This window comes from Arachis ipaensis, chromosome B4 (assembly GCF_059453495.1).
Source record: "Arachis ipaensis isolate K30076 ecotype BB chromosome B4, ASM5945349v1, whole genome shotgun sequence".
Classification (NCBI taxonomy): domain Eukaryota; kingdom Viridiplantae; phylum Streptophyta; class Magnoliopsida; order Fabales; family Fabaceae; genus Arachis; species Arachis ipaensis.
In genome coordinates this window covers 18,338,334-18,350,016 of record NC_142439.1, presented here as the reverse complement: position 1 = coordinate 18,350,016, position 11,683 = coordinate 18,338,334, and the positions used below count along the sequence as shown (strand labels likewise).

General features: G+C 33.7%; 3 protein-coding genes across 3 annotated transcripts; 1 reads left to right on the top strand and 2 right to left on the bottom strand.

The window, feature by feature from the left end:
* The first annotated feature begins 2,208 nt into the window (after positions 1-2,208).
* LOC107637642 (UDP-glucuronic acid decarboxylase 2-like) lies at positions 2,209-5,113 on the top strand. The gene is made up of 7 exons (XM_016341027.3): positions 2,209-2,943; positions 3,663-3,810; positions 3,914-3,993; positions 4,088-4,171; positions 4,267-4,341; positions 4,512-4,604; positions 4,853-5,113. Exons 1-7 carry the CDS (start codon positions 2,365-2,367, stop codon positions 5,075-5,077), a joined length of 1,284 nt encoding a protein of 427 aa, XP_016196513.1. The 5' UTR covers positions 2,209-2,364; the 3' UTR covers positions 5,078-5,113.
* Positions 5,114-6,561: 1,448 nt separating this feature from the next.
* Positions 6,562-8,952, bottom strand: KCS21 (3-ketoacyl-CoA synthase 21). Its single transcript, XM_016342457.3, has 2 exons — positions 8,813-8,952; positions 6,562-8,107 (listed from the first exon to the last, which is right to left on the bottom strand). Exons 1-2 carry the CDS (start codon positions 8,886-8,888, stop codon positions 6,837-6,839), a joined length of 1,347 nt encoding a protein of 448 aa, XP_016197943.1. The 5' UTR covers positions 8,889-8,952; the 3' UTR covers positions 6,562-6,836.
* A 344-nt stretch (positions 8,953-9,296) lies between these two features.
* Positions 9,297-11,116, bottom strand: LOC107639042 (Tetratricopeptide repeat (TPR)-like superfamily protein). The gene is made up of 2 exons (XM_016342455.3): positions 10,935-11,116; positions 9,297-10,813 (listed from the first exon to the last, which is right to left on the bottom strand). The coding sequence occupies exons 1-2, from the start codon at positions 11,068-11,070 to the stop codon at positions 9,297-9,299; spliced, it is 1,653 nt and encodes a 550-aa protein (XP_016197941.1). The 5' UTR covers positions 11,071-11,116.
* Positions 11,117-11,683: the final 567 nt, after the last annotated feature.

The window sequence follows — 11,683 nt, the reverse complement described above, 5'->3', positions numbered from 1 at the left end:
CCTTACTTTTTTTAATTAGGTTCTTATATTATTTTTAATTTTGTAATTAGATTTTTTTTATGTCAAAAATGTTAAAATTAATGGAATATTTCTTCTAAAAAATGTGGTCGATGATCTAATTAGGTTTTTAATTATAGATATTTTTTATTTGAAGAGAAATATTAAGTTAATTCTAATATTTTTTACATTAGAAAAGATTTCGTTACAAAATTAAAAGTCGTGGAGGAATCTAATTGAAAGTAAAAAAAATAGGGATTTAATTGCTAATTTGGTAAAACTATAAGGATTAACAGAATAATTAAACTTTTTGAGAGGCTGTAAAGAGTGGTGACCATAGAAGGGCTAATTTTTTTTATATTAATTAAATGTGTAATACATTGTTATTAGATGTTTTGGTATTTTTTTTTATGATACTTCTTTTAAATTGATATTAATCAAATTAGATTGTCTGATTTATTTGAAAAGTGAAAATACACTAAAATTAGAGGATTTGATTTGTATTTTTAAATTTTTTTATTTTTAAAAATAAAAATCGAATGGTCTAATTTTAATGTTAAAAAATTTTTAATTTTTAAAATTATAAATTGGACAATCCGATTGTTTGTTAAAAAAGTTAAACAATATAAAAAAAAATAGGAGGTATCGAATTATTACATCCACAACAGTATTTTTTTTTTTTTTTTTGGTCAAGACATTCACAACAGTATAAATCACATCTCTTTTCACATTTTTTTTTTGGGGTCAGATTTTCACATAGTTTTGTACATGGGAAAAATAATAAGCGGACCAGAGGTGCTATGATTCCATCAAAAAAAAAAAGGAAGAGAGCATTGAATGTAGCCATGCAGGGCCTGAAGGCCTAAACCAAACCCCGCAACTCTTTTCCAACCCTCTACAGTCTATCTCTATCCCCAATTCGCCACAAGAACCCTTCACATCCATATTTTATAACAACTCTATCAGAGAGAGAAACCCCGCCTAGTAGAAGGGTTCATTCTCCTTTTTTTTTTTTTTTTTTGGTCAAGGAAGGGTTCATTCTAACTTCTAAGCTAGAGGTGGTGGATTCTGGTTTGGGTCCAGGTAGGATTTCCTCTTCAAGGATTTTATTGGGCCATGTTAATTTCGCGCTTAATTACTTTTGCGTCGTCCTAGTAACAACAATATATTTAATCATTACTCCATTTGTGTGTCATGGTCATGGAGCATGCTAATCTTTTTTATGGGCGAACGTAGTTAAAGTATTACTTTGTTACTTGTATTCTATTTCTATAGGAATGGGAGAAAGTAGAAATTGAAATGATTGTATTTTAATTTTTTGAAATTAAATTTGTTTGAGAATAATTTTTTAAATTTTGAACTAAATATGAGAATATGATATTTTCATCTTAAAATTTTTAAGAATTATTTATAATTCTTCCAACTACACATATCCTATATTTAATCAAATCGAATTGAATTGATTTAGTGATCAACTTACTAGTTCACTTAAGTAAATTTTATTTTATATATCCAACAACTTATTGGCCAATAATAAATCTTTAAATAAAACTCTGATCTATAAAAAATTAATTATTGATCTATCAAATTAAAAAATATAAAAAAAAACAAAAAATATATTTAATCATTTTAAGTCAAATGAATTAAAGAGAGATAGTTAAGCAAGAAGAAAAAAAAAGACTCATTTTTTTCAACCAAATGCTAATAGTTTAATTTTAAACATAAAAAATATTTTTAAATTTCGAGCCAACTCCGTCAAAATTGAAAATAATTATAAGTTAGCTATAGATTAATCATTACATTTATAGTAGTACTTGAACCTAAATAAATAAATAAAATTTAACATTTTTGGGTTTGGTCCACTCAAGACCAATTTTGATTGGATTATTTTTTATATTTTTCCTTTTCAGGTAATATTATGCTTCTATATATATACTCTTAAATAATAATTAATTAATATCCCGTCTTACAATGAACAAATTAAATATTGAAAAGAGCATGACGCGACACCTAGTTGAACTGTTTTAGTTAATAATGGAGAATGCATACACGTGGTTTGTGTCTCAATCTTGTATCATTATATGCATGCATGAGAGTGGTTCCTCAATGATCACCACAACAATGGTAATGAATGGTTGATGAAACGATGAAGAGCGATTATGAAGCCAAATTTCATGCATCACAATACCACCAACACAAACACCACACACACCCCTCACTCTCCATTTCCCACCCATGCATTCATTCACTCACCAACACATTCACATTCTCAATTATCCCTTTTCTTATATTACAAGTAACTAAGTAACTATAACAAACCCGTTTTAATTAATTAGAATTAGAATTAATTAACACTATTATCTCAGCATGAGCTCTTCTCCCGCCTCTGAACTTATCCACAGAGCCCAAAGCCGAGCCCGCAAGCCCACCACCGACCCACCGCACCCTCCCCAGCCCGGAGCACCAATGTCTCGCGCCTTCCGCAACCGCATCCCCTTCCTCCTCGTCGGCATCGCCATCTCCGCACTCTTCTTCCACACCTTCCCGATCGTCGCCGACTCCTCCGAGCCCTCCGCCACGCTCCCGACACGCCGCGTCCTTCTAGAAGATTCCAGCTACGCAACGAAGGCAACTTCCAAACCCGACGTGGTTCGCGTTCCCGGCGGCGTCAAAGGGCGGAGGAAGAGGATAGTGGTGACCGGAGGGGCTGGATTCGTGGGGAGTCACCTGGTTGACCGTTTGATTGAGAGAGGAGACAGCGTGATTGTGATCGATAACATGTTCACGGGTAGAAAGGAGAACGTGCTGCATCACCTTAGGAACCCTAATTTTGAGCTGATACGACACGACGTCGTTGAGCCAATACTTTTGGAGGTTGATCAGATCTATCACTTGGCTTGTCCTGCTTCACCTGTTCATTACAAGTATAATCCTGTCAAGACTATCATATCCTTCCTCAAATCATTACCCAATTATTATTCTTATTATTGTCTGATCATGCATGACCTTTAACATCACATACAGATAAGAAATATTCACATATATTAAGTATGGTGTTAATAAAAGGATCATATTATTCATGAATTGGTTTAGATATTTGTATTAGTACTAATATGCTAAACAAGAAATATGAAAGAAAAAATAAAAATGCATGAGTGTGATAGATACAAGAACAGATGACTCTACAAATTTAAGAAATTATACTTTTGGAAATAGATTAATTTTCATTATTTTGTAACATTTTTTATGTTGTAGATGATTGAGTTAAATGATTTTTCTAATTAGATAAAAGAAAACTATTAATATTTAAGCACATAATAAAATGTCTATTTTTTAAAAAAAATAATTTTTTTTAATTAAAGTTTCCTTTTTCTTCTTTATATTTATATATATGTTTTTAATTTCTATCATGTCAATTTTGTTTCTTCAATAAAGTGCTTTGGTTTTGCATTTTTATAGTTATCAGATTTTTATTTTTATTTTTATTTTTCTCATTTTTATTCTTATCAGACACAATACCAAGTGATGGTTTTATACTTCTATATAAAGTTTAAAAGAAACTTTAGTAAACATAGATAAAAAAATAATAAATAAATAAACAATAGCTCACCATTTATAATGACTACACACATATTAGTTGGAGTCCTTGATTCTAATGTGTGCACAAGACGAATGTGATGGGAACTCTAAACATGTTGGGGTTAGCAAAGAGAATCAACGCCCGGTTTTTGCTTACAAGCACTAGTGAGGTGTACGGTGATCCTCTTCAGCACCCTCAAGTTGAGACTTACTGGGGCAACGTTAATCCAATTGGTATATATTATATATTAGTAATGAGACTTAAAAATTATTATCACGTTTTCATTAATATCATTGCTATTGCATGTTTAATTTATTTATGGGGTATTAATTATAGGTGTAAGGAGTTGTTATGATGAGGGAAAGCGAGTTGCTGAGACTTTGAGCATGGATTATCACAGAGGTGCTGGTATTGAGGTTTGTAATTTGTTCACACTTCATATACATTAATATCTTCAAATTGTTGTTAGTTAATTAATCAATGAAATTAATTAAATTGTTGTATATATAGGTAAGGATTGCTCGTATCTTCAACACATATGGACCAAGAATGAGCATTGATGATGGACGTGTGGTTAGCAACTTCGTTGCTCAGGTAAATGAAACTCTCAACCTTAGTTTTATTGGGTTTGGTTTTGTTGCTTTGTTAGTTGCTACACTATTTGCTCCTTGTTCCAAACGATTTTTCAGGCATTGAGGAAGGAACCAATGACTGTATATGGAGACGGGAAACAAACAAGAAGCTTTCAATTTGTTTCAGACCTGGTAATTCTTGTTTTCTTACCTATAGTTTATACAAGGTACTATTGCAATTGATCCATCATCTATTATTGGATTGAATTTCAATCGATGAGTTAGTCCTTGTTCTCTATATGAAATGAGTATATTTAAGAAGATTAGAGGAAATGTTTGACATGGGTTTGTGTACCCAACAGGTAGAAGGCCTAATGCGACTAATGGAAGGTGATCATGTTGGCCCTTTCAACCTCGGCAACCCTGGTGAATTCACCATGCTTGAACTTGCTCAGGTATATGTATATACTAACTTGAACTATCTTGCTTCATCATCTTCATATGGTGAAGTCTCATGTGTAGTTGTCTTCATTTAAAGTTGATAGTTGAATCATTAAATGATTTGATATATTTAACTAAATTGTCATTCAATAATTTTCAACTATCAACTTCATATAAAGACAATTTCACCTTTTCATAAATATTTGTATAAGAACTCAAAAGGACATGATATGAATTTGAGTATTTGGTTTAATTTGTGCAGGTTGTGCAAGAAACCATAGACAAAAATGCCAAGATAGAGTTTAGGCCAAACACAGAGGATGATCCTCATAAGAGGAAGCCAGACATTTCCAAAGCCAAAGAGCTTCTCGGCTGGCAGCCCACCGTGTCCCTCCGCGAAGGACTTCCAAGAATGGTCTCTGATTTCCGACAAAGGCTATTCGGCGATTCCAAAGGCTCTCTTGACGGTTCTCTCTCTGCAGAATAAAGTCAGGAAGAAAGGAAAATCACACAGAAAAAGAAAATAAAGATGCACAGAATATCAAAATCTGGCCTGCTTAGATAGCTATATTAAGATTATATATATATATATAGATATCTATTTATTACTCCAATGGATAGGATATACATATATTTGCAGTGACGGACCCAGAAAATTTATGGTAAGGGGGCAAAAATAATTCACATTATTATCAAAAGATATATTAATTTAAATTTAAAAAGAGCTCTTTTATAAAAGCATTACTACTCGCACTATCAGATTTCATAAGATAATAATAGAGATAAAAAACAGCATCTTATGAAATACTATATTCCAATTAATTGCTAAATTCATCAAACCAATCAGCATTAAATTTACCAAAAAAAGTCCCAAAATATGTTTGTAGAAAATTATATTCTCTTGGTTGACAATGATCTTTTCACAAATAAATTTGTCTAATTTCATCTCTGTCATTTATATCATAATTTAAAATTTTGGGTCGTTGTTCAGGATCAACTATGAAACTTTTTACATTGAATTTTAAAAACTTTTTTTTATTAGAAGAGACTAATGAAGTGACTTCAGATTCTAGTGGTAGCTTTCTTTTAAAATATTTTTCCATTATTATTTCTAAAAATAAAAAATATATATTCTAAATTAGTAAATTGATCGATTCACTTTAGAAATTTATATGCAACATAATTATATATAATAGAATAGAATAAAAGATAAACAAATAAATAATAAGGATCACTAAATCAAAAATAAAATAAAATATATAAATTCATGAAGAGAATATAAAAATAGATTAATACCTAAACTATAATTGTTTGAATTAAAATTTGCAATCGAAAATATGAAAAGAGAAACAATAAAATTGAAAAAAAACATAAAATCATAGAGAGCTGTATAAAACAAAATAGAGAATTTAAAATTTACCTGTTGATGAAGACAAGATGACCACTAAACAAGGAATAGAAAAAAAATGTTGAAAATATGAAACTAAGAAGAGAGTTTAAGAGAATAAATGAGTGACGACTAGGATTTGAGAATGAGAGAAGACTAAATTTAATTAGGTTAACTCATAATCAAAATGATAGCAAGATAAAATGGATTCAAGGTTTTAAATAATTAGTTTAATTTATTTGTAATGGGATCATTTAAAATTTAAAATGGGGGCATATTATATATGTATATATTTTTTTTTGTTTAAAAAAATTAAATGAGAGTGGGGGCAAGTGCCCCCCCATGGTTCCATGTAGGTCCGTGCCTGTATATTTGGCATCAAAATAAGCAGCATCAATGCCATGGCAAGCTTGTTTCATTAGAGATATATTTTTCTTTTTCAATTGTATTTTATAGTATATTGTATTATACTACCCTCTTGTAGCATGTATTCCAAAAAAAATTTCTCTGCTAAAATTTTTAATTTTAGGTGGAAACGTGTTATGAGAATAAATGGATGAATTTTTATAACACAGTGACAGAAGTAAAGAAGAGGTTAAATGCGGGACTTAATAAATAAAATTGTACTCTCTTACATCATTATATGCTTGATCCCTTTTGAAATCTATCACTTGATTTGTTTCTTCACTGAAGTCCTAGCTAGTGCTATTTGATAAGAATTTTGCAGATATTACACCTTATTCGTTTAAAAATTAAAGATCATTGAAAAGGAATAAAGAAGTTGGAGCTTGAAAGTTGAAAGCAGCAAAACACAAAATGTGTACAAGGAACTAAAACTCCACAATAGTGATTAGCAGCTTCAGCTTATTTTCATATCAGTTACTTGTACAGGGTACATGTTAATTGTATCCCTCCAAGCACTGCCATTGTCCGGGGTCACGTCCTGTAAACATTTCCACACCGCGCTGCTACACTTGAATCCGCTTCCAATGGCGATTTGCCACACCCTATCGCCACGTTTCATCCTCCCTTTCGCTTCTGTGTAGCTAAGCTCATACCAAATCGAAGAAGACGACGTGTTTCCAAACCTGTAAAGGGTCATGTTGGATGCTTCCACGTCCTGTTTCCTTAACCTCAAGCTTCTCTCAATGGCATTTATGACAGATCTTCCCCCGGAGTGTATGCAGAAATGCTCGAAGGCGAGATTGAAATTTGGAGTATAGATGCCTGATCTTCTTCCATACAACACCTTGCAGCATATAATAGAAATTACATATAGGAATTGCTCTCTCAATGGCAAAACTAATGGCCCTAGTGAAGCTATGTTCTTCTTCAATGTATCTCCGGCCACATGGACAACATCCTTTGATATCGCAATACCTTCTTTGTTTTCTGGATCCACATCCTGGTAGACACATCTATGAGCTTGATCATCTTTAGCATTGATCGTTCTAACAATATGTTGTAGTTCATACTTTGCTTTATGTTTATCATTAACCTTGCTAGACATCAATATAGCAGCACCACCCATTCTGAAGAGACAATTAGTCAGCAACATGGAGTGTACTTTACCTGTGTACCAATTCAGATTAAGGGTCTCTGAGCTCACAATTAGAGCTAATGAGCCCCTATGAACCCTCAACAAGTCCTTAGCCAGACTGACCGATATGATTCCGGCGCTACACCCCATACCTGATAGGTTGAAGCTCATGATGTTGCTCCTCATCTTGAACTTGTTAACCACCATGGCACTAAGAGATGGTGTAGGACAGAACACACAACTGTTGGTGATTAGTATGTCGATGGATTTCGGGTTGATGTTGTTTCTCCAAAACAGGTCTGAGATTGCTGAACACATTATGGTTTCGACCTCATCAAGGGCTAAGGCAAGAGATTTTACTTTTGGTATCTGTGCTAAAGATGGAGTAATGGCTGTTTCCTCACTGAATCCAGATTTCGCTATGATCTTGCACTGGAAAGCAACAGACTCTGGATCTAAATCATCTAAAACACTATTCTCTTCAAACATGGCAATAGGTAGCCTATGAGAACTAGGTGGACGGTAGCAGGTAAAGTCTATCAAGTAAATTGGTGCTTTTCTTCTGTATGCAAAGTAGAGGATTGCTAGACCTGCAACCAGTACCAGTGCAAAATGATGTGAAGATGGGAAAATAAGATCAATGATAGTGCTGACATGCTGTGTCAACATTTCCAATAGAGAATACAAATTGTAAGGTTCTATTTTGCCAAAATGTTTATAAAGTTGAATTGTAATGGAAACATTTTTTAAGCACAAAGTTTGATCATGTAAAACATGATGGCCTGAGATTAGGGACATTTTAGGAAAAGTAGTTTGGCATGACTTGAGAAAGAGAGTCCAATGGGAAAGAAATACAAGAGAAATGGCTGTGGTTGGTAACATGATATTCTTTTTTTATCCTTTATTTTCCCCAAAATATACGCTCTTTTTAAGTTTTTTTTTTCCCCAACCTCAAAAGGATTAAAATTGGACACTTTTTGCAAACAAATGCAATAACAGTTTGACATTTATATGAAGACAATGCATATATTAAATCTTATGTTTATACTGTTATTTCATTTTTATGCATAATAGTTTGGTCTCTCATAATTTTAAGAAGTTGGTGACTTGGTGGGTCTTCATATCCACATGACGTAGGTTAGCCTAATTTGACCTCCACCCATTCTTCATCCCCCTAATTAAAAAGAACACAATGGCCTAACACTCACTTCTCAGAACAATAAGTAATCTAATGGCATCATCGTAAGCAATTAATTCTGGTAACTTGGTAATGCATGCCAAAAGCATATTCTTACCCACATAGAAAGGTACTGGATGATTTGCAATATGCCAATAAACTTGGTTTCCGTTGACTTTCACACAATCATGCATAGCCCAGGCAGAATAATAGGATGTGTCATTCAGTCCAATCAGAGCATTTCAATCTCCAATGCTACCCAATTAGGCACTTGATACCATCATAATAATAGGAACTCTCAATTTCAGTGCTTCTAACTTCTAAGTTGTAACAACGACATTTTTTTTGGCATTAGTTGTAACAATAATTTTATGGTACCCAAGTGATGCATTGTTAACATGGGCAAGTTCAAAATGCCAACTTGAAATCCTCAGGTTTTCCACTTGATCACCCTTGCTTGCAACCATAGCTGTTGCAAAATCAACATTGATGGTATGCGATCGGCTGGAGGTAAAGGAAACATTACCCTTATTGAGAGGCACGCCAAAGATTCAAGTGCTATAAATGCCTAAGTGTCTAAGTATTACTTCGAATAGCTACCTCTACCAGTAGTCTCTGCAAGAGCAAAAACCACCTTCAAATTGGTGAAAACGGATGCGATCCCTCACGATTATTTCTCTGTTTAATATTCTGGACACAATTTTTATCCAATTATGACAGTCTTGACAGATACGAAGATTCTTGAAAATTCTGATTTTAGTTCCAGGGCTAGTTTTCAACACGGCATAGACCAAGGCCAACTTCTCACTATGAAAGTTTAAATTTTCCTCTTTCTCCTCTTCGGAAACATCCATCAAAACCAACTCTGTCATGGGAGCAAAGCCTTCCAGCTTAGCCCTTTGGTTCAGTCCTTCCAACACACTGTAAATTGCTTTCATTTCAGCATGCGAGTGATTGGCTGCCTTGAATTGGTGAATGCTGCCCCCCAATTCAATCCAACTCTTACCCTGTTTTTTATGAACTCCTCCCTTTTTCATCATCTGTCTCACCCTCTCAGCACTATCCCAGTTCTTTAAAGAGCAATACATATTCGATAGCAGGACGAAATCACCACTCTCAAGACGTGATATATTGGCAATTGCAACTTCACCAAGTTCTTTCTTTCTATGGTTTCTACAAGCACTCAAAAGTGCTCTCCAGATAACAACATCGGGCTCAATTGGCATTGCTTTAATCATGTCATACGCGTCATCCAAAAGCCCTGATCGTCCTAACAGATCAACCATGGTTCCATAATGCTCAAGTTGCGGCTGAATTAAAAATTGATTCTGCATCATATCAAAGTACTTGCGACCTTCTTCAACCAATCCACAATGACTACAAGCTATCAGAATCCCAATAAAAGTAACACTATCAGGTGAAACATTTTCCATCTCCATCCTAGAAAACACTGCAGCTGCATCCAAAGCAAGCCCATGAATTGCCAACCCATTAATCATAGCATTCCAAACTGACACATGATTGCGCACACCATCTTCAAAAACACATTTTGAAACATCAATTCTACCACACTTAGCATACATGTCAATCAATGCAGCACTAAGTATATAGTTCAGCTCAATCCTCTTCTCCACCATCAAAGTATGCACCCACTTGGCATTAGCAAGAGCCCCAAGGCGTGCGCACGCAGTAACCACAGAAGCAAATGTGAACCCGTCGGGCTCAACTTTAGCATTCAGCATCCCCCTGAAAATGCTCAGTGCATCAACAACCCGCGAGTTCTTCACGTACCCTCCAATCATGGTGTTCCAAGAAACAACATCTCGAACAGGCATTTTAACAAACACCTTCTTGGCAACACCACATTGCCCAACTTTCATCAACCTTTCAAGTATCAAGTTCATGTTGAATAGGTTCGAAACACGGGTGAAAACATGATGAACAACGTGATTTGCAATGTGGGGTAGGTGACAGTTAGCATAGGTTGAAACCAGAGAAGAAACAAGTGATGGGTACGTAGCATACCCAAGTACGACAAGCCTTGCATGGGTTTTTGCTGCAGTTTTGGAATCCCTGGAAACTCTGCATTGTTCAAGAACCCTGTGGAGTACCCTGTGATCTGAAACAAGTATAAAAGCTTGAAATGAACGGTTTTTGCATTAAAAAAATGAACTTTGTTGCATAGAAGTGGGAATTGGGAGAAAGAAAGCGAGAAAGAGAATGTGGGTAGGTGTACATACCTGTGAGAGAATAGTAGTGGGAATGGAAAGGGGAAGAGAGAGACAAGGAACGATTAGGGTTCCAAATCGAATAGCATGATTTGGAAGAATGAGGAAGCTTGTTAGTGACAGTGAGTAAATGTGTTAACTTGATCATCGTCGTCGTCGTCGTCTTGAGGAATGAGCATATTCATTTGTCCGTCTTCTTTTTCTTTCTAAACACATAATTTTATTACTTTTATTATTTTTTATTTTATAAAATTCTAAGAACAAAAAATATTTAAAATAAAAACCAAGCTAAATGCATCTTAAAACTCTGAAATTTTTAATGTTTCAAATTTTTTAGTTTTTATTTTTTGAAGGATGAAAAAAAGCTCAACACAACAAGCATATAACACAAAAACAACCTACAAATAATGAAATAATGACTAATTAATCACAAATAAAAAAATTTAGTGACAAATAAAACTGGATGAAATAGTCACAAAAAAAACTGGATGAAAAGTAAATATTTATATTAGATTTAAAGATAAAGTATTATTTTGGTCTCTAATATTAGGATGAAATTTTAATTTAGTTCCTAACATTTCAAACGTCTTACTTCAGTCCCAAAAATTTTTTAACGTACTATTTCAATCTTAAAAAACTTTTAAATGGGTTTAATATTGTTCCACCATTAAATTTGATACAAACATTTCGTATATTGAAGAACTAATAACATTCGATTTCAATATGTAAGTAAAATTAATCCACTAACGATCACTTTTTTC

What these genes read in the sequence shown, in the direction of transcription:
- LOC107639042 (XM_016342455.3), bottom strand. Translation starts at nt 11,070, where the DNA reads ATGATCAAGTTAACACATTTACTCACTGTCACTAACAAGCTTCCTCAT. An exon ending in CCACTACTATTCTCTCACAG is followed by an intron (nt 10,814 to 10,934) that starts GTATGTACACCT and finishes TACTTGTTTCAG; the next exon opens with ATCACAGGGTACTCCACAGG.
- LOC107637642 (XM_016341027.3), top strand. Translation starts at nt 2,365, where the DNA reads ATGAGCTCTTCTCCCGCCTCTGAACTTATCCACAGAGCCCAAAGCCGA. An exon ending in TTAGCAACTTCGTTGCTCAG is followed by an intron (nt 4,172 to 4,266) that starts GTAAATGAAACT and finishes ACGATTTTTCAG; the next exon opens with GCATTGAGGAAGGAACCAAT. An exon ending in CCATGCTTGAACTTGCTCAG is followed by an intron (nt 4,605 to 4,852) that starts GTATATGTATAT and finishes TAATTTGTGCAG; the next exon opens with GTTGTGCAAGAAACCATAGA.
- KCS21 (XM_016342457.3), bottom strand. Translation starts at nt 8,888, where the DNA reads ATGCATGATTGTGTGAAAGTCAACGGAAACCAAGTTTATTGGCATATT. An exon ending in TCCAGTACCTTTCTATGTGG is followed by an intron (nt 8,108 to 8,812) that starts GTAAGAATATGC and finishes TACTGGTTGCAG; the next exon opens with GTCTAGCAATCCTCTACTTT.